This window comes from Mobula birostris, chromosome 2 (genome assembly GCF_030028105.1).
Source record: "Mobula birostris isolate sMobBir1 chromosome 2, sMobBir1.hap1, whole genome shotgun sequence".
Lineage (NCBI taxonomy): Eukaryota > Metazoa > Chordata > Chondrichthyes > Myliobatiformes > Myliobatidae > Mobula > Mobula birostris.
The window spans coordinates 220,875,018-220,901,950 of record NC_092371.1 but is presented as its reverse complement, the minus strand read 5'-3'; the positions used below and the strand labels follow the sequence as shown (position 1 = coordinate 220,901,950).

The window sequence follows — 26,933 nt, the reverse complement described above, 5'->3', positions numbered from 1 at the left end:
GGCTATTCTAGACTGGGTTTTGAGCAATGAGGAAGGGTTAATTAGCAATCTTGTCGTGAGAGGCCCCTTGGGTAAGAGTGACCATAATATGGTGGAATTCTTCATTAAGATGGAGAGTGACATAGTTAATTCAGAAACAAAGGTTCTGAACTTAAAGAGGGGTAACTTTGAAGGTATGAGACGTGAATTAGCTAAGATAGACTGGCAAATAACACTTAAAGGATTGACGGTGGATATGCAATGGCAAGCATTTAAGGATTGCATGGATGAACTACAACAATTGTTCATCCCAGTTTGGCAAAAGAATAAATCAAGGAAGGTAGTGCACCCGTGGCTGACAAGAGAAATTAGGGATAGTATCAATTCCAAAGAAGAAGCATACAAGTTAGCCAGAAAAAGTGGCTCACCTGAGCACCGGGAGAAATTCAGAGTTCAGCAGAGGAGGGCAAAGGGCTTAATTAGGAAGGGGAAAAAAGATTATGAGAGAAAACTGGCAGGGAACATAAAAACTGACTGTAAAAGCTTTTATAGATATGTAAAAAGGAAAAGACTGGTAAAGACAAATGTAGGTCCCCTACAGACAGAAACAGGTGAATTGATTATGGAGAGCAAGGACATGGCAGACCAGTTGAATAATTACTTTGGTTCTGTCTTCACTAAGGAGGACATAAATAATCTTCCAGAAATAGTAGGGGACAGAGGGTCCAGTGAGATGGAGGAACCGAGCGAAATACATGTTAGTAGGGAAGTGGTGTTGGGTAAATTGAAGGGATTAAAGGCAGATAAATCCCCAGGGCCAGATGGTCTGCATCCCAGAGTGCTAAGGAAGTAGCCCAAGAAATAGTGGATGCATTAGTGATAATTTTTCAAAACTCGTTAGATTCTGGACTAGTTCCTGAGGATTGAAGGGTGGCTAATGTAACCCCACTTTTTAAAAAAGGAGGGAGAGAGAAACCGGGGAATTATAGACCGGTTAGCCTAACGTCAGTGGTGGGGAAACTGCTAGAGTCAGTTATCAAAGGTATGATAGCAGCACATTTGGAAAGCGATGAAATCATCGGACAAAGTCAGCATGGATTTGTGAAAGGAAAATCATGTCTGACGAATCTCACAGAATTTTTTGAGGATGTAACTAGTAGAGTGGATAGGGGAGAACCAGTGGATGTGGTATATTTGGATTTTCAAAAGGCTTTTGACAAGGTCCCACACAGGAGATTAGTGTGCAAACTTAAAGCACACGGTATTGGGGGTAAGGTATTGATGTGGATAGAGAATTGGTTAGCAGACAGGAAGCAAAGAGTGGGAATAAACGGGACCTTTTCAGAATGGCAGGCAGTGACTAGTGGGGTACTGCAAGGCTCAGTGCTGGGACCCCAGTTGTTTACAATATATATTAATGACTTGGATGAGGGAATTAAATGCAGCATCTCCAAGTTTGCGGATGACACGAAGCTGGGCGGCAGTGTTAGCTGTGAGGAGGATGCTAAGAGGATGCAGGGTGACTTGGATAGGTTGGGTGAGTGGGCAAATTCATGGCAGATGCAATTTAATGTGGATAAATGTGAAGTTATCCACTTTGGTGGCAAAAATAGGAAAACAGATTATTATCTGAATGGTGGCCGATTAGGAAAAGGGGAGGTGCAACGTGACCTGGGTGTCATTATACACCAGTCATTGAAAGTGGGCATGCAGGTACAGCAGGCAGTGAAAAAGGCGAATGGTATGTTGGCATTTATAGCGAGAGGATTCGAGTACAGGAGCAGGGAGGTACTACTGCAGTTGTACAAGGCCTTGGTGAGACCACACCTGGAGTATTGTGTGCAGTTTTGGTCCCCTAATCTGAGGAAAGACATCCTTGCCATAGAGGGAGTACAAAGAAGGTTCACCAGATTGATTCCTGGGATGGCAGGACTTTCATATGAAGAAAGACTGGATGAACTGGGCTTGTACTCGTTGGAATTTAGAAGATTGAGGGGGGATCTGATTGAAACGTATAAAATCCTAAAGGGATTGGACAGGCTAGATGCAGGAAGATTGTTCCCGATGTTGGGGAAGTCCAGAACGAGGGGTCACAGTTTGAGGATAAAGGGGAAGCCTTTTAGGACCAAGATTAGGAAAAACTTCTTCACACAGAGAGTGGTGAATCTGTGGAATTCTCTGCCACAGGAAACAGTTGAGGCCAGTTCATTGGCTATATTTAAGAGGGAGTTAGATATGGCCCTTGTGGCTACGGGGATCAGGGGGTATGGAGGGAAGGCTGGTGCAGGGTTCTGAGTTGGATGATCAGCCATGATCATAATAAATGGCGGTGCAGGCTCGAAGGGCCGAATGGCCTACTTCTGCACCTATTTTCTATGTTTCTATGTTTCTATAAAGGATTTTCAAAGTAAAGTTTACCTAAAAAAAACATATAAGTGGTAAAAAGAATTTAGGTGCAAGCATTCCCCAAATGCAGATGAATATGGGTATTCCAGTACATATACTGGAAGTTACCTCATCAATCCCACTCTGGTTACTGGAAGGCTTGTCAGAGCTCAGACCTAATGTGCATCTTCTTGGCCGACATGGGTGACAGCTGTAAGGTAGGACAATCTCAGACAGTGGGAGCAGAGAGCAGAAGGAGAAGTCACTAGAGTGACTGGAGGCACTCCTTGTGTTAGTCTGATCCAATGGATTGCCTTCAAGTAATTCCCCTACTATGCAAAAATCTGTCCATCCTTGTCTTAAATATATTTACTGAGGTAGCCTCCACTGCTTCACTTGGCAGAGAAACGCACAGATTCACCACTCTCTGGGGAATGCATTTCCTCCTCTTCTCCATCCTAAATCTAATCCCCTGAATCTTGAGGCTATGCCCCCTAGTTCTAGTCTCACCGACCAGTGGAAACAACTTTCCTGCCTCTATCTTATCTATTCCTTTCAACATTTTAAATGGTTCTATAAGATTCTATAAGACAGATAAATGGGTAACAGTCAGGAGAGGGAAGGGCAGGAGTCACAGGCTAGGGAGCACCCTAGCTGTATCCCTTAACAATAAGTATTCCTGTTTGAGTACTGTTGGAGGTAACGGCCTACCTGGGAGAAACAACAGTGGCTGCGCCTCTGGCAGAGAGTCTGGCCCTGTGGCTCAGAAGGGTAGGGAAAAGAAAAGGATGGCAGCAGTGATAGGGGACTCTATAGTTGGGAGGTCAGACAGGTGGTTCTGTGGATGCAGGAAAGCAGCACAGATGGTAGTTTGCCTCCAAGGTGCTAGGGTCTGGGATGTTTCTGATGCATCCACGATATCCTGAAGTGGGAAGGAGAACAGCCAGAGGTCGTGTTACATATCGGTACCAACGACATAGGCAGAAAAAGGGAGGTCCTGAAAGCAGACTACAGGGAGTTAGGAAGGAAGTTGAGAAGCAGGACCACAAAGGTAGCCATTGCAAAGTTACTAACAAGTTTAGCCTCCAAGTTCAGGGTGAAATCATCTCTTCCATCGAAGATAACCCAATAAAATGCTTGGGGAAGTGGTTTAATGTGTCACTGATAAATGGGGCCAATGTCACCAATGCTGTGAAGCAGACAGATGAATGGCTGAAGAAGATTGACAAATCCAGACTTCAGGGTAAATTCAAGACCTGGCTGTACCAATACGGCATTCTGCCCAGGCTTCTCTGGCTCTTCACACGTTATGAGTTCCCCATGACTGCCGTAGAGGGCATCAAGAGGAAAACCAACAAGCACCTGCGGAGATGGTTGGGAGTTTCCCCAAGCTTCTCTTCAGTGGGCCTCAATATTCGATCTGGGCAACTGCAGCTTCCCCTGTCATCTGTTGTGGAGGAATTCAAGGTGGCAAAATGTAGAGCCTTATTAAGCTTGAGAGATTCCCATAACGTCTTGGTAAAGCAAGCAGGCATTACAACCAGATCTGGGCGCAAGTGGGCAGCCAACGCAGCTGTGGAGCAGGCAGTGTGTTCTCTGAAGCTGCGAGATATCATCGGCAACCCCTGCATCGGGCAGCAAGGCCTCGGCTCAGTTCACTTCCAGCAGTGGGGAAACGCAAGCATACGGAACAGGCGAGACATGGTACAGGCAGAGGTACGAATCCGTGAGGAAGAGAAGCGGATGTCGAAGGCAGTGGAACAAGGGTCCCAGGGTGCCTGGAAAAAATGGGATCTGCCCAAGCGCAAGATCTCATGGGCAGAGTTACAGAGGCTGGAGCCCTTCCGTATTTCCTTTCTCTTGTGACTTGCGTATGACACTCTTCCTTCGCCATTACATCTGTACACATGGGGGATGAGACAGGACCCGAACTGTAAGCTCTGTGGTCAAAAGGGGACACTGGCTCATATACTGTCCGGGTGTAAAACAGCTCTAACTTAAGGATGGTATAGTGGCGCCATGATAAGGTGCTTCTGGCTCTTGCTGACACACTAGAGCGAGAGAGATGCAAGAAGAGGACGGCTGGCACAGATTTGAGGAAGGCCATCACCTTCAGAGAGGGAGCCAGGCCTTTTGTAACCAAACAACCAAAGCTCAGTCTGCTGCTAATGGTCAGGTCCTGGGAGATGAGGGTCAATATGGGAAGGAGGCTGTAGTTCCTGGATGTGATGCACACAACCTTACGCCCGGACATTGTACTGTGGTCGACTGAAGACAGGAAAATAATTCTGGTTGAGCTGACTGTGCCATGGGAGGAGGGATGGGAGGAGGGATGGGAAGAGGCCCACGAGAGAAAGGCCTTGAAGTACCAGCCCTTAGTGCAGGAGTGTAAAGACAAGGGATGGCAGGCATGGTTGTTCCCTGTGGAGATCGGCTGCAGAGGTTTCCCAGCCAAATCAGCATGGCGGTTGTTGTCAGCTCTGAGCCTGGATGAAAGGAGCAAAAGACAAGCAGCTCGTAGGATGGGGGAAAAGGCAGAATGAGCCTCTTGTTGGATTTGGAGTAGGCGAGAGGAGGGAAGCTGGAAGCCAGGAGCAGATGGGCAGTGATTTGGCCACCACTGTCGGCCCACCAACTGGAGAGTGCCATGGTTAAGGGTTGAAACACTTGGTGAAGGTTGGGAACCACCTGATAACATCTGCTCCTGGCTGGATTCAGTTACTCTGTATATTCAATACACACACCAAAAGATTGTTAGACATAAAGCAATCAAAGATTATGGGTTGATACACGTAAGTGCCAATGAAACAAAGGATCAGCCACTATTATTATGGAATATGTTCTAGCAGGAACATTCCCTTTGACCACAATGTTGTGCTGAACCAATTATACTACCCATTAAATGTCTAACTAAATGAATCCCTCTGCCTACACAATGTCTATATCCTTCAATTCCCTGAATATTTACGTGTCTGAGAGTCTCTTAAATGTCTCCACCACCATCCCTAGCAGTGTATCCCAGGCACCCACTAATTTCTGTGTAAAAAAAACTTGCCCACACATCTCCCCTGAACATACCTTCCTTCTCCTTAAGTGCATTCCCTTTAGTATTAGACATTTTGACCCTGGAAAAAAGATAGTACTTTTCTACCTATGCCTTTCTTAATCTTATAAACCTCTATCAGGTCTCTCCTCAAGAGAAAACAACTCCATATTCTCCAGGCTTTCCTTATACAGTAAGACCGATATAAGGAAGAATTTCTTCTTCCAAACAATTCAGAAATCTTAGAATTCTCTACCCTGTGAGTCATTATGGATAGTCACTGCTGAGAGGCAGACCTTCAAACTTTATAGAGCTTACTGTTCTTTATAAGGTCTTCTGTGTATAAAATTATGAGGAGCACAGATAGGGTGAATGTGCTTAGCCTCTTTCCCAGAGATGGAGTATCAAGGAATAGAGGCCATACGTTCAAGGTGAGAGGCGGAATATTTAATAAGAGCAACATTTTCACCCAGACAGTGGTCAGCATGTGGAATGAGCTACCAGAGGAAGTGGCTGAGACAGGAACACTTAAAGGCATTTGGACTGATACAGGGATAGGAAAAGTTTAGAGGGATATGAACCAAATGCGGCATAAATGGGACTAGCTTAGGTTGGAATCTTGGTAAGCATGGACAAATTTCTATGCCGTATGACTTTAAGGGAGATTTACAGAGATCAAAGAGAAAAGAGTGGACAAGAGCTGAGATCAGCCAAATTCATATTGAATATTGACAAAGGTGTAAGGAGGCGGTTGTCTATCTTCCTTTTACTCCCGTCCCTTATGTGGTAAGTTCCCTGAAGTTTCACCAAAAGATCAAGCCCCGCACTATTTCACATGGCTGAACTGTTTTTGTACTCATATCTTTCAGAAGTAGTGCTGTGTTTTGAATCTTGCCAGAGGTCTCCTAGGCCTGGATAAGAAATGGAAAAGCATAGGTGTGAGACGGAACACCAGTAGCAACCATTGGGAGAGAAGTACAGTTGGGAAAGGTGGAAGTCTTCTCCTTTTTAATATAAAACTCAGAACATTCCTCCTCTTCTGGACATCATCCAATAAAACTTTTAGAGCTGCAGTTGACAGTAATTTCCTTTTCAGTCATTCCCTGAGCCATGCGGCTAAATTCCAAACATGGCTCTCTACACCTACAGTGAACCTGGCTGCTAGGATCCTATGTACACCACTCAGTCACCACAAGAATTGTTTATATTTCTGCAGTTAGTGCAAACATTTTGTGCTATATCCTTATTAGCACTAAAACCCTTGACTATTTCCTTCAATTTTTATCCAAAATGGCACTCAGATTTGATGTTATGACATTACATATCATATTATGTTAATTTTGAGGAGACATAAAATGGATTTGTCAAAGTCATATTTTGTACAAGGAGGTTCATATACTTTATCTATACTCACCCGTTGTAGGAGTGATCCTGGTAACATTGATGCTGCTACCATTTTCAATGTATACTGAAAATGGATAGGTTAGATTATCCAGGATAATTTTCAGTGTGTCAATTGAAAATTCATTTTCAGATATGCTTAATTCAATATCGACATCATATGGGGGTTGTTGATTGACTGTACCAATTAGCAAACAAAGGAAAAAGAATGAAAACATTAATATATAAATGGAAATCCATTCTGAGGACATTCAAGAATATCGAAAACAAGCTACTCAGGTGTTTTTGTTTGAAAAGGAGCATCTGGACAAGGGAAAGAAGCATGTAGGGTTAACACACATTATCATAACTTAAAAGCATATACCAAACTGAGGTGTAGTATTTCTCCATAAAGTTTAGGCTCATTTTGTAGAGCTGAACCAGAAGGCTCTGCCATACAAATAATCATTAGATAGTCTACTGGAATGCTTTCTTAAAAATCATCTCTCATCACCAGTGATCATAAGATTGTAGCAGACTTGATGGCAACATAAGAGCATGGGTCAATACAAAGACATGCAGGGAAACAGAGGAAGTCTTGGTTACCAATGGAAGCAGTAGCAAGTTTTCTCAAAATATATAACTTTTCAGATAATGGGCTTGTTCCCAGGGTAGCAGGTGTCTAAAAGATTGTGAAAGAGAAATAATAATCTCTCCTGAGATAAATTAACACTATGGGGAGAATAAAATGGAAACTGATTTCTTTCCCGGACAATTAATTTCTGCAGGGATGCATGGAGAGGACTCAAGAATGTAAATTGTCATCAGGTAACATTTGGCAATAAGTAAAGTACAAAAGTATTTGAAATAACAATAATGTATTGATTGATAAAAGTAAAGGAATAACACATACAAAATTCTGGAATAATTCAGCAGGTCAGGCAGCATATGTAGAAAGGAACAAAGAGTCAATGTATTGAGTTGAGACACTTCATCCTCTCCATAGATGCTGCCTGACCTGCTGAGATCCCCCAGCATTTGTCTGTGTTCCTCTGGATTTCTGGCATCTGCTTATGTGTTTATGAAAAGTAAAGGAATGTTTCATTAAGACTGGCTAGGCATAGCTCAAATACCATCTATAAATTTGTTGATGATACAACCATTGTTGGTAGAATCTCAGATGGAGATAAGAGGGCGTACAGCAGTGAGATATGCCAACGAGTGAAGTGGTGTCACAGCAACAACCTTGAACTCAATGTCAGTAAGATGAAAGAGTTGATTGTAGCCTTCAGGAAGGGTAAGACAAAGGAATTCATACTAATCCTCATAGAGGGATCAGAAGTGGAGAGAGTGAGCAATTACAAGTTCCTGGGTGCCAAGATCTCTTGAGGATCTAACCTGGTCCCAACATATCGATGCAGTTATGAAGAAGGCAAGACAGTGACTATACTTCATTAGGAGCTTGAAGAGATTTGGCATGTCAACAAATACACTCAAAAACTTTTATAGATGTACTGTGAAGAGCAGTTTTTTTATATACATCTTAATTCTGTTTGTTGCATGATTTTTAATCTATTTAATATACATATACTGTAATTGATTTACTTATTATTATAACTTTTTTCTTCTTCTTCTTCTATATTATGTATTGCATTGAACTGATGCTACAAAGTTAACAAATTTCACAACTCATGCCAGTCATAACAAACCTGATTCTGATATTCAGGAGCCTCCATTGTACATGATTGATATCTGGGGCAAGTGAATTCAAGGTGCCTGATTTTGCATCTTCTTGCTTCATGCTACTTGTGAGAGAATAACTGGACCTTTGTACTTTGGTGGAAATGTTGTACCATATCTCCAAAATGTGTTTACAAATTTATACAGAATGAGAGTCTGGACTGGACAAGTATAGAGCAAATTATAAGTAATTTGTTCAACTCAAATGATTTCTTGAATGACTGACAATAAATGATTGCGATATTGATACAATAAAATTCAGGTTTCAATTAATCCCAAACTTACTTAGCTTACTGATTCAGAAAATGAGAATAACTTGATTTGAAAAGTTAATAGGATATTTTTAAACAAATTTCAGTCTTTGAAGATAGTTTCAGAATTTGTTTCAGAATGCCCTCATTCTGAAGTGATGTAACAGGGTATGATAATGTCATAAGACAATTAATTACTTACCATTTCTTTTTTGCCTGTTGAGTTCAATTTGGCTTCTGCTGGCTTCTGTTAATATACTATCTTCAACCTGAGTTTTGTCATATTGAAATAATTGAGTTATGTAATACTGCTTAAAAAATCTTTCAAGTTCAAATTATACTTACAGCCTGTTAGAATGTTTTTTCAGATTGGTTCACCTATCTAAATGAACAATATTTACTACTTAATAACGTATGATAAAATGAGACAAACCTGACTAGGATTTAAGTAACATATCAGCAATAAGATTTGCACAGATGACAACAGCCATATCATGCGATAAAAATAACTGTATTTATAATTGTCTCCCTATTATCTGCCCTCCCTCTTCCACATCTAAAACCCTCTCCATTGACTGCGTGTGATATGCTGAAGAGTTAGTAAGTAGTGGTAACAGATCATGCATAATGCATTGAAGAACTTAGCAGGTATCATTTTAAATCACAAACTAAAAGCACGAGCATGAAACTTGCAATGCTGAACCAAAGGAACGCTGCACTTTCGGATGTTTCTCTATTGAATGGGGTGCAGGTCTGAGGTCACTGATTTGAAAATGCATCCTCATTGTTCAAACACAATCTATTTCCTTGTGCACAAGAGAAACAACCTTGGCCCCTGTCAATAAGTTGCTCTGAAGTTACAGTTTGAAATTGTTACAGTTACTGAACCAATAATCCAATGATTGAATAATGTTAAGACCATAAGACATAGGAGCAGAATTAGGCCTCTCAGCCCATCGAATTTATTCTGACATTCCATCATGGCTAACTTATTATCCCTCTCAACCTCATTCTTCTGCCTTCTCCCTATAAGCTTTGACACCCTGCCTATCAACGTTCGCTTTAAATATAGTCAGTGACTTGGCCTCCACAGCCATCCGTAGAAATGAACTCCACAGATTCACCACCCACTAACGAAAGAAATTCCTCCTCATTTCCGTTCTAAATGGACATCCATCTATTCTGAAGCTCGACCCTCTGGTCCTAGACACCCACTATAGGAAATACCCTTAAGACCGTAAGTCATAGGAGCAGAATTAGGCCATTCAGTATCACTTTACAGCGGTCTGATATCCATTCTTGCCTCTCTTTTACTCTTTATATATCTGAAAAAACTCTCTCGGTATCCTCTTTTATATTATTGACTAGCTTACAACTTCTTCATCTTTTCTCTCCTTATGACTTTAGTTGCCTTCTGTTGGCATTTAGAAGTTTCCCAATCCTCTAACTTCCCACTAAATGTTGCTATATTATATGTTCTCTGTTTTCATTTTTTGCTGTCTTTGACTTCCCTTGTCAGCCACGGCTGCCCTATCCTGAATTTTTCTTCATTTTTGTGATGTATCTATCCTGTGCCTTTTGGAATTGCCCCTGAAACACCAGCCACTGCTGTTCTGCTGTTATTCCTGCTACTGTCCCCTTCCAATCAACTGGCCAGCTCCTTTCTCATGCCTCTATAAATCCCTGTAATCCACTGTAATACTGATACATTTGACTTTATCTTCTCCCTCTCAAACTGCACAGTGAATTCTATCATAATATGATCACCTTCTTCTAAGGCTTCCTTTACCTTTAAGTTCGCTGTTCAAATCTGGTTCATTACACAACACCCAATCCAGAATTGCCTTTCCCCTCATGGGCTCAACGAGATGCTGTGCTAAAAAGGCATCTTGTACGCATTCTACAAATTCCTTCTCTTGAGATCTAGCATTAACCTGATTTTCCCAATCTACCTGCATATTGAAATCCCCCATGACTATCATAACATTGTCCTTATTTGACACCTTCTCTATTTTCTGTTGTAATATATATCCCACATCCTAGCTACTCTTTGGAGACCTGTATATTAGTCTCATCAGGGTCTTTTTACCCTTTTAGTTTCTTAAATCTACCCACAAGAATTCTACATCAAATCCTATGTCACCTCTTTCATTTTTACCAAGAGCCATCCAACCCTTTCTGCCTATCTGCCTGTCCTTTTGACACAATATGTATCCTTGGATGTTAAGCTCTCATCTATGATCTTCTTTCAGACACAATTGAGTGATGCCCACAACGTCTTACCTGCCAATCTCTAAATGCGGTACAAGATAATCTACTTTATTCCCCCTCCCTTCCTCTATCCCTATGTCACTCTGCCCCCTCCCCCATCTGCCTATCACCTCCCTCATGGTTCCACCTCCTTCTACTACCCATTGTGTTTTCCCCTATTCCTTCTTCACTTTTCCTGCCTATCACCTCCCTGCTTCCCCTCCCCCACCCCTTTATCTTTCCCCTTACTGGTTTTTCACCTGGACCCTACCAGCCTTCTCCTTCCCACCCTCCCCCCACCTTCTTTATAGGGCCTCTGCCCCTTCCCTCTACAGTCCTGACGACGGATTCCGGCCCGAAATGTTGACTGATCATTTCCACGGATGCTGGCCGACCTGCAGAGTTCCTCCAGCGTGTTGTGAGTGTTGCTTATTCTGTGTACTGTGTGCATACAAATATAACATCTTCAGTCCTGTATTCTTCATCCTTTCTGATTTTGCCCCCATGTTACACTTCAGCTTATCCTATTAACTGAAACTTTGCCCTATCATCTACCTGCCCTCTCTCACAGTCTCACTACACACCGCAGAAACGAGGATACCAACTGCCCAATCCTCAGCCCTATCACTCTACTTTCCATCCGCCTTCTAATTTAGCTTAAACATTCCGCAGTGTTGTATAATCCTTTTGTTCTTCTGCTCAGTGTCTTAGTTAATAAAGGAAAGAATTCTACACACATCTTTAGATAATATTAACCTATCTGGCGATCTTTAGGTATCTACAAACACATCATTTAAGTTTTCCTTGTTCCTTGTCAAAAGCTTTTCTCCACTGCAATTTTTGAGCTATGAATGCTATGTTGCTGAACATTCCTAAAAGCTGGTAACATTCTAGTGACTAATTGCTTGAATTCTTTTATGATGAGCCCAACAGATAGTGCTGATACTCTAGGTAAAACTGGGGATATAAATCCAAAGGCTTTAATAAAAGGTATCCTTTCTATGAATACCACATTTACATTTTTATGAAACATCTTTTTTCCCTCAGACAATCCAACAACAATCCTCGCCTAGAATGCTAGCTTAGCACAAAGGCTTTGTCTGGCTCCCTTTGAAGATACTCTATTGACAATAAAATACTAACCACTTCAAAGTTCATAAATAGGGTACCACCTTCTCATTCCAGTTTATCCAAGAAGCACTCATAGAATCATAGAGGTACAGCACAGAAATGGCGCACTGGCCCACCTAGTCCATGCCAAAACCATTTAGACTGGCTACTCCCATCGACCTGCACCAGGACCATAGCCCTCCATATCCCTACTATCCATGTATTTACCAAACTTTGAAATCAAGCTTGCATGCACCACTTGAGCTTGCAGCTCATTCTACACTCTCATGATCCTCTAATTGAATATGATTCCCTTGTTTCCCTTAAACCTCACCTTTCACTCTTAATCTATGACCTCTGATTGTAGTCCAACCCAACCTCAATGGAAAAATCCTGCTTGCATTCACCCTATCTAAACCCCTCATAATTTTGTATACCTCTGTCAAATCTCTCAGTCTTCTACGTTCTAAAGAATATGGTCCTAATCTATTCAATCTTTCCTTACTACTCAGTTCCTCCAGACCGAGCAACATCATCGTAAGTTTTCTCTGTACTCCTTCAAACTTGCTTACATCTTTCCTGTAGGTAGGTGACCAAAACTGCACACAATACCTCAAATTAGGCCTCGCCAATATCTTTACAATTTCAACATTACATCCCATCCCCTTTCCTCAATACATTGATTTATGAAGGCCAATTTGCCAAAAGCTTTATTTACGATCCTATCTACCTGTGACCTGACTTTCAGCAAATTATGTACCTGTATTTCCAGATCTCTTTGTTCTACACACTCCTCAGTGCCCTACTGTTCCTAGTTGGTCCCACTGAAGCGAAGAACCTCACAGTTGTCTGCATTAAGTTCCATCTGCCATTTTTCCAGCTGATGCAGATCTCTCTGCAAGCCATGATAGCCTTCCTCACTGTCCACTACAGCCCCATTCTTGGTGTCACCGAAAATTTGCTGATCCAGTTAACCACATTATCATCCAGATCATTGATATACATGACAAACAATAAAGGACCCAGCACCGATCCCTGTAGCACACCACTAGTCACGGGCCTTCAGTCAGAGAGGCAACCCTCTACTGTTACTCTCTGGCTTCTCCCACAAAGCCAATATCTTATCCAACTTACTATCTCAATGCCGAGCAACTGAACCTTCTTGACTACCTCCTATGCGGGACCTTGTTAAATGCCTTACTAAAGTCCATGTAGACAACACCTACTGCCTTGCCTTCATCCACTTTTCTGATAACTTCCTCAAAAAACTCTGGAAGACTGATTGATTGGACAAAGCCATGCTGATTGCTGATAGTCCATGCCTATCCAAATACATATTCACTCCCTTAGAATACCTTCCATCAACTTTCCCACAACTGATGTCAGCCTCACCGGCATATAATTTGCTGGTTTACATTTACAGCCTTTTTCTTAAAACAGTGGAACAACTTTGAAGAAGAAGAAGAAAGCCCTTAACTTGAGTGGAGTCATTGGGACACCGTCGTGACGGCTTTTTTTAAGCAGGCTTTCTTATTTTTACGAGGCTGAGTTGCTAGCTCGATGCTCAACTAGCATGGATGGAAAGCGTGCAAGGGAGCCGGCTGGATTCGAACTTGGGAGCCTTCGCTCCGAAGTCCAGTGCTACCAGCCAGCAGAACAACTTTGACTATCCTCCAATCCTCTGGTACCTCTCCTGTCGCTAAGGATGATTTAAATATCTCTGCTAGGACCCCAGCAATTTCTGTACTTGCCTACTGTAGAGTCCAAGGGACCACCTTATCCGGCCTTGGGGATTTATCCACCCGGATATGCCTCATGGTAGCAAACACCTCCTCCTCTGTAATCTGTACAGGGCCCATGAAGTTGATGCCACTTTGCCTCACTTCTATTGTCTCTGTGTCCATCTCATAAGTAAAACAAATGCAAAGGATTCATTTAAAATCTCCCTCATCTGTTTTGGCTCCACACATGGATTACCATTTCTGGTCTTCCAGAGGACTAATTTTGTCCTTTGCAATCCTTTTGTTCTTAACATGTCTGTAGAGTCCCTTAGGATGCTCCTTTACCTTGTCTGCCAGAGCAATTTCATGCCGCCTTTTAGCCTTCCTGAATTCTTTTTTAAACTTTCTCTTGCATTTCCTATACTCCATAAGCACTTCATTTGTTCCTACTGCTCTGCATCTCCTTTTCTCTTTTAACCAGTGCCTCAATATCTCTTAAAAATGAGGGTTCCCCACACTTGTTGTATTTACCTTTTATTCTGACAGGCTCTCAAAATTTCATTTTTGAAGGCCTCCCACTTACCAAGCGTACATTTGCCAGAAAAGCACCTGTCCCAATCCACACTTGCCAGATCATTTCTGATACCTTCAAACTTGGCCATTCTCCAAGTTAGAATCTCAACCCGCAAACCAATATCTTTTGCATGTTTACTTTGAAACAAATGGCTTTGTGGTCACTGGATGCAAACTGTTTCTTTACACAAAATTCTGTCATCTGCCCTGTCTCATACCGTAATAGCAGATCCAGTATCACACACTCTCTCGTCAGGACTTCTATATACTGATGAAGAAAATTTCCATGAACACATTTGACAAACCCCATCCCATCCAGTCCTTGAGAAATATGAGATTCCCAGTCAATATGTGGAAAATTAAAATCACCTACTCTAGCAACCTTATGTATCTTGCAACTGGCTGCAATCTCTTTACAATTGTTGTTCCTCTAAGTAACTAAGACTGTTAGGTGGTCTGCAATATTGCCCCATTAATGTGGTCATACCTTTCTTATTTCTCAGTTCCACCCATAACACCTCACTAGTTGAGTTCTCCAGTCTGTCCTGACGAGCACTGCCGTGACGTTTTCTCTTACTAGTAACGCCACCCGTCCTCCTTTAATCCTTCCCACTCTGTCACATCTGAAACAACGGAACCCTGGAATATTGAGCTGCCAGTCCTGCTCCTCCTGCAACCAGGTCTCACTATTGGCTACAAAGTCATAATTCCTGGTGTTGATCCATACCCTGAGCTCATCCGCCTTTCCTACAATACTTCTTGCAGCTCAGGACACTAGTCACACTATGCTCAACCTTTTGATGCCTGACTTTGTCTGAGGTCTTGCCAACATCTCCCTCCACAACATTTGCACTCTGATTCCCATTCCCCTGCAACTCTAATTTAAACCTCACATTGCAGCATTAACAAACCTTCCTGCTAGGATATTAGTCTCCCTCCAGTTCAGGTGCAAACCATCCCTTCTATACAGGTCCCACCTTCCCTGGATGGGAGCCCAATGATCCAAAAATCTTATGCCCTCATGCTTACACCTACTCTGTACTGGCTGTTTAACCCCTTTCTTCTTCCTGACTATCACCCAATCTCCTATGTCCTGCACCTTGGGTGTAACTACCTCTCTGCACATCCTATCTATCACCCTCTCAGCCTCCCGAATAATTCAGAATTCATCCAGTTCCAGCTCCAACTCCTTATAACGCACATTGTTAGAAGCTGCAGTTGGATGCACTTCTTGCAGTTGTAGTCATCCAGGACACTGGAGATCTCTCTGCCTTCCCACATCTTGCAAGAGGAGCAATCAACTATCCTGCCTGGCATCTCTACTGCTCTAACTGAGTGGATATAAAGAAGAGAAGGAAAAAAAATTACCTAGGGCTTTTCTTTTTTTGCTTTCTCTGACTGAAGACTTTCCTTGCTGAAGTCTCGAGAGCTGAAGCATCAAGAATACCAATCTAATTCTGTTCACTCTGACGATGGCCACCGCGACAATGGCCACTATGCTTGCCTTCCTATAATTTGCTCTTGCTAATCAATCCCAAACACCAACTGGTCACTGGTCAGAGCTCAACCATCATGATCCATTGCTGCCTTTTTCTACCCGGTCTGCCAACCTGATTGAAATCCCCTCCTCTCAAACTACTGAGGTCACGAATAACTGGCTTTGGAATTCAAAGATTCAAAGTGCATTTATTATCAAGGTATGTATGCAGTGTACACCCCTGGGATTCATATTCCCACAGACAGCCACAAAACAAAGAAAACCATGGAACTTGTTCAAAGAAAACATCAAACACACAACATGCAAAAAAGAACAAATCATACAAACAGCAAAAAACGAGCGAAAAACACAAAATATAAAACATTAAACCACCGTCAGTGAAACAGTCTAGGAATGTTTAGTTCAGTTTAGTTCAATTTTGCACTGTCCTTTGTTGCTTGCAGGCCACAGAGCTGGTCTGCCCTGATCAAAACCGCACAAAATAGCAATTAAAAAATGAGTAATCAGAAACCAGAAACACATACAACATGAACTACAGATTTTTCATTATTTCACCGACCACCTGCATGTAAGAAGTATATGACATATTTTGCATTAATTTGCCTGAGAAAGGAATTGATTATTTCCTTGATAACAGGAGAGTGAAAAATTTAAGCACATTATTGCGAAGCTCTAATTTTTGCGGTTAATATTTTCAATTGAAAAATATTTATCAGAAGTGGCTACTTACAGGAAGAGGAGAATCTGAACTATGTAGTTGATCAACTTCAACTTCAACATGTTGACAGAAAATAATAAGCAACAGGCAGTGTAATACAAGCCTGACTGATAGCATCGTCACAATTGTCTTCACGCTGAATTTACTAGAAGCATAAATTGAGGCACATGATTAGAAAGTAAAAGCTATCTAGCATTCTTTGCTAGTTATTTATGGTGCAGACAAACTGTAGCTTCAATACAGCAGGGAAAATTTATTAACTGGAGGTATGTCCTCGCCTTTTACTTACTGTCATTCATACATCCCTCCTGTACGTCAAAATCAAAAAGTGCAGATGCTGGAAATCTGAAATATAAACACTATCAGAAAATACTGAAAACACTCAGCAAGTCAGGCAGCATCTATGGAAAGAGGAACACCTGTGCCACGTGGTAACGAGCGCAAGGATAGCATGATCAGGCATATTAATGCATGGCTGAGAGACTGGTGTAGGAGGCAGAACTTCGAGTTCCTGGATCACTGGGGCCTCTTCTGGGGGAGGTACAAAAAGGACCTGAACCCAAAGAGGTCCAATATCCTAGCAGGCAGGTTTATTAGAGCTGTTAAGGAGGGTTTCAACTAATTTGGCAGGGGGATAGGAACCAGAGTGATAGGGCTGAGGAAGGGGAAAACAGAAATAAATCAAAGATAGTGTGCAACAGAGATGATAAGAACGACAGGCAGGAGATGAGACATAATCACAGCCAGTGGGATGATTTACAACAGAAAACAACAAATACTGGACTGAAGGTATTGTATTTGAATGTACGCAGCATAAGAAATAAAATGGACGATCCTGAAATTCAGCTACAGATTGGCAAGTATGACATTGTGGCCATCCCTGAAATTTGGCTAAAGGATGGCTGCCATTGGGAGCTGAACATCAAGTATATATGATGTATCAGAAAGATAGGTTAGTAGGCAGAGGGGGTGGTGTGGCCCTGTTTATAAGAAATAATAATAGATCACTAGAAAGGGATGACATAAAAGTTGTAACAATTTTATTCATACTGGAAAAAATGGTTGAACTACATAGCACCTCATAGGCCTGATTTTGTCCTCACAAGTCAATGAATATGTTGTAAAAAAAAGATCACTCCCTACTCTGTACGTAGTTTTCTTCTTTCGATTGTTCTTTCTTTCCTCTCTATAAGTGTATACCTCAGATAAATATTATGAGGAGATTTGTGACAAATATTATATGATATATATGTACACTATCTGAAATACATCTTATGGAAATGTTTGTTTGATGATGAAATTCAATAAAAAATAAATTACAAAAAAAAGAAATGGCAAGGGTAAAAGGACCCTAATGGCAGTTGTATTCAGGGGGGATGTGGATTACAAATTACAGCAGGAAATAGAAAAGGTATGTCAGAAGGGCGATGTCATGATAATTGTTGGGGATTTTAGCATGAAAGTGGATTAGGAAAACCAGGCCAGTACTGGACCTCAAGAGAGAGAATTTGTAGAATGCCTAATGGATGGCTTTTTAGAACAGCTTGTTGTGGAGCCCACTAGGGGATCAGCTGTGCTGGATTGGGTGTTGTGCAATGATCTGGAGGTGATAAGAGAGCCTAAGGTTAAGGAACCCTTAGGGAACAGTGATCACAATATGATCGAGTTCACTTTGAAATTTGAAAAGGAGAAACTAAATTCCAATGTGTTGGTACTTCACTGGAATGAAGGAAATTACAATGGCATGAGAGGGGAACTGGCCAAAGAGAGGGCATACAAGGAAGCTAAAGATAGTGGGAAGATAGAGGATTGGGAAGCTTTTAAAAATTTGCAGAGGAAACTAACAAGGTCATTAGGAATGAAAAGATGAATTATGCAAGAAAGCTAGCAACTAATATCAAAGATACTAAAAGCTTGTTTAAGTATATAAAGGGTAAAAGAGAATTGAGGCAGATATAGCACCAAAAGAAAATAACACTAGAGATACTTAATGAGAGGCAAAGAGATGGCAGAGGTATTTTGCATCAGTCTTCACAGTGGAAGACATCTGCAGTATACCGGACATTCAAGAGTGTCGGGGAAGTGAAGTTTGTGCAGTGAAAATTACGACTGACAAGGTCCTCAGGAAGCTTAATGGTCTGAGGGTAGATAAATCTCCTGGGCCTGATTGAATGCACCCTCAGGTTCTGAAGGAAGTAGCTGGAGAGATTGCGGAGGCATTAACAATAATCTTTCAAGAATTGATAAATTCTAGCACATGACTGAAAAATTGCAATGTTACTCCACTACTTAAGAAGGGTGGGAGGCAGCAGAAAGGAAACAGACTGAATCTGGAGACAGACTGTCCACTGACATCTTCTACAAGCCCACTGACTCTCATAACTACCTCGATTATACCTCTTCCCACCCCGCCACATGCAAAAATGCCATTCTCTATTCCCAGTTCCTCCGTCTCCGCCGCATCTGCTCCCAGGATGAGGCTTTTTGTTCCAGGACATCTCAAATGTCCTCTTTCTTTAAGGATCGTGGTTTCCCTTCTGCCGTCATCAATGATGTCCTCACCCGCATCTCCTCCACTTCAGCCCTCACCCCGTTCTCCCGCCACCACAACAGGGACAGAGTTCCCCTTGTCCTCACCTACCACCCCACCAGCCTCTGGATCCAGCACATTATCCTCTGCAACTTCCTCCACCTTCAACAGGACCCCACCACTAAGCACATCTTTCCCTCTCCACCCCTCTCCACTTTCTGCAGGGATCAGTCCCTCCACAACTCCCTGATCCACACATCCCTCCCCACGAATCTCCCACCTGTCATTTATCCCTGTCCCTAAACCTCCTCTCTTGCCACCATTCAGGGCCCCAAACAATCCTTCCAGGTTAGGCAACACTTCACTTGTGAGTCTGTTGGGGTCATCTATTGCATCCGGTGCTCCCCGTGCGGCCTCCTCTACATCGGTGAAACCCGACACAGATTGGGGGACCGCTTCGTCAAGCACCTCTGCTCCGTCCGCCAAAACAGACAGGATCTCCCAGTAGCCACTCACGTCAACTCTGCTTCCCATTCCCATTCAGATATGTCCATACATGGCCTCCTGTACTGCCATGATGAGGCTAAACTCAGGTTGGAGGAGCAACACCTCATATACCGTCTAGGTAGCCTCCAGCCCCTTGGTATGAACATAGAATTCTCCAACTTCCGGTAATTCCCTCCCCCTCCCTTCCCCTATCCCTATGTCACTCTGCCCTCTCCCCCAGCTGCCTATCACCTCCCTCATGGTTCTGCCTCCTTCTACTACCCATTGTGTTTTCCCCTATTCCTTCTTCACCTTTCCTGTTTATCACCTCCCTGCTTCCCCTCCCCCACCCCTTTACCTTTCCCCTTACTGGTTTTTCACCTGGAACCGACCAGCCTTCTCCTTCCCACCCTCCCCCCACCTTCTTTATAGGGCCTCTGCCCCTTCCCTCTTCAGTCCTGACGAAGGGTTCCGGCCTGAAACGTCGACTCATCGTTTCCACAGATGCTGCCCAACCTGCTGTGTTCCTCCAGCATGTTGTGAGTGTTGCTTTGACCCCAGCATCTGCAGAGTATCATGTATTAACTATAGACCTGTTAGCCTGACATCAGTGGTTGGGAAGTTGTTGGAATCGATTGTTAGGGATGAGATTACGGCGCACCTGGAGGCACATGACAAGGTATGCCAAAGCCAGCATGGTTTCTTGAAAGGAAAATCCTGCCTGACTAAACTATTGCAATTTTTTGAGGAACTTACAAGCAGGGTAGACAAAGGAGATGCAGTAGATGTGGTGGACTTGGATTTTCAGAAGGCCTTTGACAAGGTGCCGCACGTGAGGCTGCTTAGCAAGGTAAGAACCCATGGAATTACAGGGAAGGTACTAGCGTGGGTGGAGCATTGGCTGATCAGCAGAAAACATACAGTGGGAACAAAGGATTCCTATTCCGGCCGGATGCTGGTTATCAGTGGAGTTCCACAGGGGTCAGTGTTGGGTCCACTGCTTTTTCCGATGTATGTCAATGATTTGGACTATGGGATTAATGGATTTGTGGCTAAGTTTACCAATGATACAAAGATAGATGGAGGAGTGGGTAGTGTTGAGGAAACAGACAGCCTGCAGAGAGACTTAGATAGTTTAGGAGAATGGGCAAAGAAGTGGCAAATAAAATACAATGTTGGAAAGTGTATGGTCATGCATTTTGGTGGAAGAAAAAAATGGGCAGACTATTATTTAGATGGGGAGAATTCAAAATGCAGAGATGCAAAGGGACTTGGGATTCCTTGTGCAAGATACCCTCAAGGTTGACCTCCAGGCTGAGTCAGTGGTGAAGAAGGTGAATGCAATGTTGGCATTCATTTCTAGACGTATAGAATATAAGATCAGGGATGTGATGCAGAGGTTCTATAAGGCACTCGTGAGATCACACAGAGTATTGTGTGCAGTTTTGGGCTCCTTATTTTAGTAAGGATATACTGACATTGGAGAGGGTTCAGAGAAGATTCACGAGAATGATTCCAAGAATGAAAGGGTTACCATATGAGGAACGTCTGGCTGTATTCCCTGGAGTTCAGGAAAATGAGGGGGTAATCTCATAGAAACATTCCAAATGTTAAAAGGCCTGAACAGATCAGATATGGCAAAGTTATTTCCTATGGTAGGGGACTCTAGGACAAGAGGGCATGACTTCAGGACTGAAGGACGTCCTTTTAGAACTGAGATATGGAGAAATTACTTTAGTCAGAGAGTGGTAAATCTGTTGAATTTGTTGCCACAAGAGGTTGTGGAGGCCAAGTCATTGGGTGCATTTAAGGCAGAGATAGATAGCTTTCTTGATTATCCAGGGCATCAAGGGGTATGGGGAGAAGTCATGGGAGGGGGATGACTGGAACAATTGGATCAGCCCATGATTGCATGGCAGAGCAGACTCGATGGGCTGAATGGCCTACTGCTCCTATATCTTATGGCCTTATGGTCCAGCACCCTTTATCAGCACTGGTCTTATGGAAAATTAAGTCTGTGTCATCAGTGTGAGAGAGCAGATTTCTAATAAAATACATTGGAATGGGACTGCTGGAGCAGGGAATAAACTAAATTAAACATAAGCTTATGATAATATAGCATAGATCAGGGGTGGTGACATGTGTGCACATGATAGCACATGCAAAACTTTTGTTAGCAGGCAATATGCAGTGCTACTCCTCTTTAAACCCCATCCATATCATAAAGATACACAATGATTATCTTTACAACCCAAGAGCAGCTAGACAGCTGCACGAATGCATGATGCTGGAAGATATGATTTTAAATCCTCATAAACCTGGTGTATACATCAGTACCTAGTTTGTAAATGACTGCACTCGAGTACATTTTTTTTCTTCTGGATATTCAGTGATAATAACAGTCAATAATGTATGTAGTTTAGCATCTCCATGAATTTTTTTTGCAATAAACATTAAAACTATGGTATTTAAATTTATGGGTAAGTTATTTTTAAATTGTGTTTATCCTTTTCAGGTTGTTCAGAATGTCAGATACACCAGGAAAGAAACAAAAACATTCAAAAAATGGGAGAACCAGCACATATTTTCACAAGTGATGGAGTGAAAGATTTAAGAAGGTGATAGAGCATCATGCATCTTATGTTCTTAAACAGTGGCATTATGAAACTGTTGAGAAATGGCTTTGCGATTGATGTGAGCAGGAACAAACTGAACACATTTCTTGAAAAATTGGCAGCATCAAAAATGCAGTCAGATATTTTGATGACATCTATTTTAGATAGATCCAAATTAGTTCTGCTAATTTTGAAGTTTCAAGGATTATTGCTAAACATGGAAAACCACTCGGTGATGCAGAATATGTTTAAAAATCACAGCTCCATTCTGCCATTTTTCCCAGACAAAGAAAAATTATTTAGCAAAATAGAGTAACAGATAAGATATTAGGCCATAAGATATAGGAGCAGAATTAGGCCATCTGGCCCATCGATCTGCTCCGCGATTCAATCATGGCTGATCGTAATTTTTTACTCTCCTCCACAACCCCAGTTCCCGGCCTTCTCCTCGTAACCTTTCATGCCATGTCCAATCAAGGACCTATCAATCTCTGCCTTAAATACACCCAACGACCTGGCCTCCACAGCTGCACGTGGCAACAACTTCCACAAATTCTCCACCCTTTGGCTAAAGAAATTTCTCCGCATCTCTGTTTTGAAAGGGTGCCCCTCTATCCTGATGCTGTGCCCTCTTGTCCTAGACTCCCCCATCATGAGAAACATCCTTTCCACATCTACTCTGTCTAGGCCTTTCAACATTCGAAAAGTTTCAATGAGATCCTCCCTCATCCTTCTGAATTCCAGTGAGTACAGACCCAGAGCCATCAAGATGAGGGGCCCAAAACTGTTCACAATACTCAAGGTAAGGCCTCACCGGTGCCTTATAAAGCCTCAGTATCATATCCTTGGTGTTGTATTCTAGACCTCTTGAAATGAATGTGCTTGCCTTCTTCAACACCGACTCAACCTGCAAGTTAACCTTCAGGGTGTTCTGCACAAGGGCCCCCAAATCCCTCTGCATCTCAGATTCCTGGATTTTGTCCCTGTTTAGAAAATAGTCCGCACATTTATTTCTACTACCAAAGTGTATGTCCATGCATTTTCCAACATTGTATTTCATTTCCCACTTTCTTGCCCATTCTCCTAACCTGTCCAAGTCTTTCTGCATCCTACCTGTTTCCTCAACACTACCTGCCCCTCCACCAATCTTCATATCATCTGCAAACTTGGCAACAAAGCCACCTATTCCATCATATAAATCATTTATATACAGCATAAAAGAAGTGGTCCCAACACCGACCCCTGCGGAACACCACTAGTCACTGGCAGTCAACCAGAAAAGGATCCTTTTATTCCCACTCACTGCCTCCTACCAATCAGCTAATGCTCTAACCATGTATGTAACTTTTCTGTAATACCATGGGCTCTTAACTTAGTCAGCAGCCTCATGTTTGGCACCTTGTCAAAGGCCTTCTGAAAGTCCAAATATACAACATCCACTGCATCCCCTTTATCTATCCTACTTGTAATCTCCTCAAAGAATTCCAACAGGTTCGTCAGGCAGGATTTTCCCTGAAGGAAACCATGCTGACTTTATACTATCTTGTCCTGTGTCACCAAGTACTCCATCTCCTCATCTTTAACAACTGACGCTAACATCTTCCTAACCACTGAGGTCAAGCTAACTGGTCAATAATTTCTTTACTGCTGCCTTCCTCCTTTCTTACAGAATGGAGTGACATTTGCAATTTTCCAGTCCTCTGGCACCATGCCAGAGTTCATTGATTTTTGAAAGATCATTTCTAATGCCACCATAATCTCTAACACTACCTCTTTCAGAACCTTAGGGTGTAGTTCATCTGGTCTGGGTGACTTTATACCTTTAGGTCTTTCAGGTTTTTGAGCACCTTCTCTCTTGTAACAGTAACTGCACCCACTTCCCTTCCTTCACACACTACAACATCTGGTATACTGCTAGTGTCTTCCACAGTGAAGACTGATGCAAAATACTCATTTAATTCATCAGCCATCTCCTTGGCCCCATTATTATTTCTCCTGCCTCATTTTCTAGCAGTCCTATATCCACTTTGATATTATTTTCTAACTTGCTTTCATATTTCATCTTTTCCTTTCTAATAATTTTTTTAGTTGCTCTCTGTAGGTTTTTAAAAACTTCCCAATCCTCTATCTTCCCACTAATTTTTGCTTTGCTGTATGCCCCTCCTTTTGCTTTTACAATAGCTCTGACTTCCCTTGTCAGCCACGATTGTATTATTTTACCATTTGTGTATCTCTTAATTTTGGAATACACATGTCCTGCACCTTCCTCATCTTTCCCAGAAGCGCACGCCTTTGTTGCTCTGCTGACATCCCTGCCAGCAGCTCCTTCCAACTTACTCTGGCCAACTCTTCTCTCATACCACTGTAATTTCCCTTACTCCACTGAAATACTGCTACATTCGACTTTACTTTCTCCTTATCAAATTTCAAGTTGAACTCAATCATATTGTGATCACTGGTTCTCAAGGGTTCTTTTACCTTAAGCTCCCTAATAACCTCCAGTTCATTACATAACACCCAATCCAGTATAGCTGATCCCCTAGTAGGCTCAACGACAAACTGCTCTATATTACTGATTGCAACAAACAGGGTAGAATAGCTAACAAAAGATATTAGTTCCTGTAAATTTATTTCCACAGATGTTATGTAATTAGTTAGGCTAGCCATTATTGCTTAATTGTGTAGGTGTGATGAAATATGCAAAGAAATGGCTAACTTGGTAACATTACCTCAACATACTACAGGGGCTGAGATATACAAGGCAGTAGTGAAAGAACTGTCTGGTTGGTGTCAACGTATCAAAAATATTTTCCATGACAACTGATGGTACACCCAGCATTTTCATTGATATAGTCATTGTTTCAGTGAGAAACTTAGTCAAGTCGAATTGTAGGAGTACGCTTACTGAAGAAACCCGTGCTGTGTGCATAGCCCTCAATACAACCAAATACAAGCTGGATAAAAAATATTAGCTATTGTGAGTGCAGCAACAGATGTCTCACTGAGAGTAAGGCACATTTATTTTCCTTTCCTTGATTTTTTATGAATATGCACCAAAATTTGTAATTTCACACACATTTTCTATGGTATATACACAGTACAATATCAAGACTGTTTAGAAATTTTATTTTTTAATTGCTTTAAAATATTAATACAATATTAATAAAAATATTAATTTTTGAACAAGCTTTCTAAATCCTTTATTTCAAAGTGTCATTCTTCTATTAATAGTAAAGCAATGTAAGTAAGACCCCCCCCATTGGTCATGACAAAATCAATATACAATCCGGAATACAAGTCAGGGAGGGAGAATATGGAGAGCAAGCTATTACCCATGCAGCAGATGAATTCAAAGGAACGGCCGATTCCAATACAGTTTGGCATCAGCGGCATCTCAGGAATTGACAGTCAGCATTGAACTCAATGTAGGACTGCCTCGGGGACCCCAGGTCGAGATTTTTTTTCCTCAGGGTTATTTCTGAAACGTTACCCATGAATGGGCATAACCGCAAGGTCACAGAAGTTTGAGATCAGTTTTGCTTCTCCTAGATGAGCCCCATGGTTGACGAGCCCCATCTGATCGAAATGACTTGTTTTAAGGCGCCAGTAACCTGCCTTTGCCCCTTCTCCTGTCAGTAGAAAGTTCCACCAGGCTTAGTAGCTAAGCCACATGTGAAGGCCAGGAGGTGGACTTGGTTGTCAGAGGCTATTTGAGATGCATGCCATTAAGAGCATGTAATAGGTCATGGTAGCTTATAACCACTAACTCCACCAGCTCTGACAACCCTAATGATCCCTCCCCTGGCTATGACAACCTTAAAGAAAGAATTTTTCATCATAGACTGAACTAAAAAGAGCTAACTTCAGAGAATCCGAGCTGCCAATGCATTCCTGATACAGGCCAATTTCCATTCAGTGAATTTCTACCAATTCAACGAATTATTATTAGTTCAACCAATTAACAATACATTGAGGTTGCACAACTTTCCTACACACATTCATTGCATGAGGCGAGAGAATTAAAGTAGATAATCTCTCTTGTAATCATAAGGAAGTGGGGGAACATCTTTGTTTTGTTGATATAGGGCAGACGTGTTGTTCATTAACTTGTGGAATGTAGATTAACACATGCAAACTGGTAAAACAAGTAAGCCAGCATACCAAGATTTTTGCAGTCAAAGCAGCAATTATAATATTGAAACTACTCATGTTGCTCTTCTGTGCAACAGTCTCAATGTTGTGGACGTAAAATTATCAGCAAAGGGAACTGAAATATAAACCAATTTTAACACACAATACCGCAATTCTTCTCCTTGGAAATAATTCCCAAAGTTTAGTGATCTTAACCACCAGAAATTCTTATTGCTAAAGTTATCAAAACAATTATTTTGACCTGTTTTCTAGTGAGTTGCAGAGTTTTTCTACTTTGATTTTACTTGTTACCCACCAGTAAAGTATACAGGAAAATCGTAACAGATGAGAACTTCATTGCTTCTTATGAGATATTCAGCTGCCTTCACTGCAGTTCTGTTTTATGAAAGTCTATATCAATAGTAATAGAAGGCTACCCGATTCTAGATGTGATTAACCCTGTGCTTCTGGAGAAGCTACATCTTCAAGCAAAAATTCAGCCCAATAAACAAGTGTGGGACCT

At 42.0% G+C, this 26,933-nt stretch overlaps 1 protein-coding gene across 1 annotated transcript in view; it reads right to left on the bottom strand.

The window, feature by feature from the left end:
• The window catches only part of LOC140194085 (adhesion G protein-coupled receptor F4-like), a 119,988-nt gene that overhangs the window by 80,827 nt on the left and 12,228 nt on the right, over positions 1–26,933 (bottom strand). Inside the window, exons 2-4 of the mRNA XM_072251504.1 lie at positions 16,661–16,793; positions 8,981–9,047; positions 6,822–6,986 (exon numbers count right to left, since the gene is read on the bottom strand). Coding sequence (XP_072107605.1) covers positions 6,822–6,986; positions 8,981–9,047; positions 16,661–16,765 — 337 coding nt within the window. The 5' untranslated portion in view covers positions 16,766–16,793. The remainder of the gene's footprint in view (positions 1–6,821; positions 6,987–8,980; positions 9,048–16,660; positions 16,794–26,933) is intronic.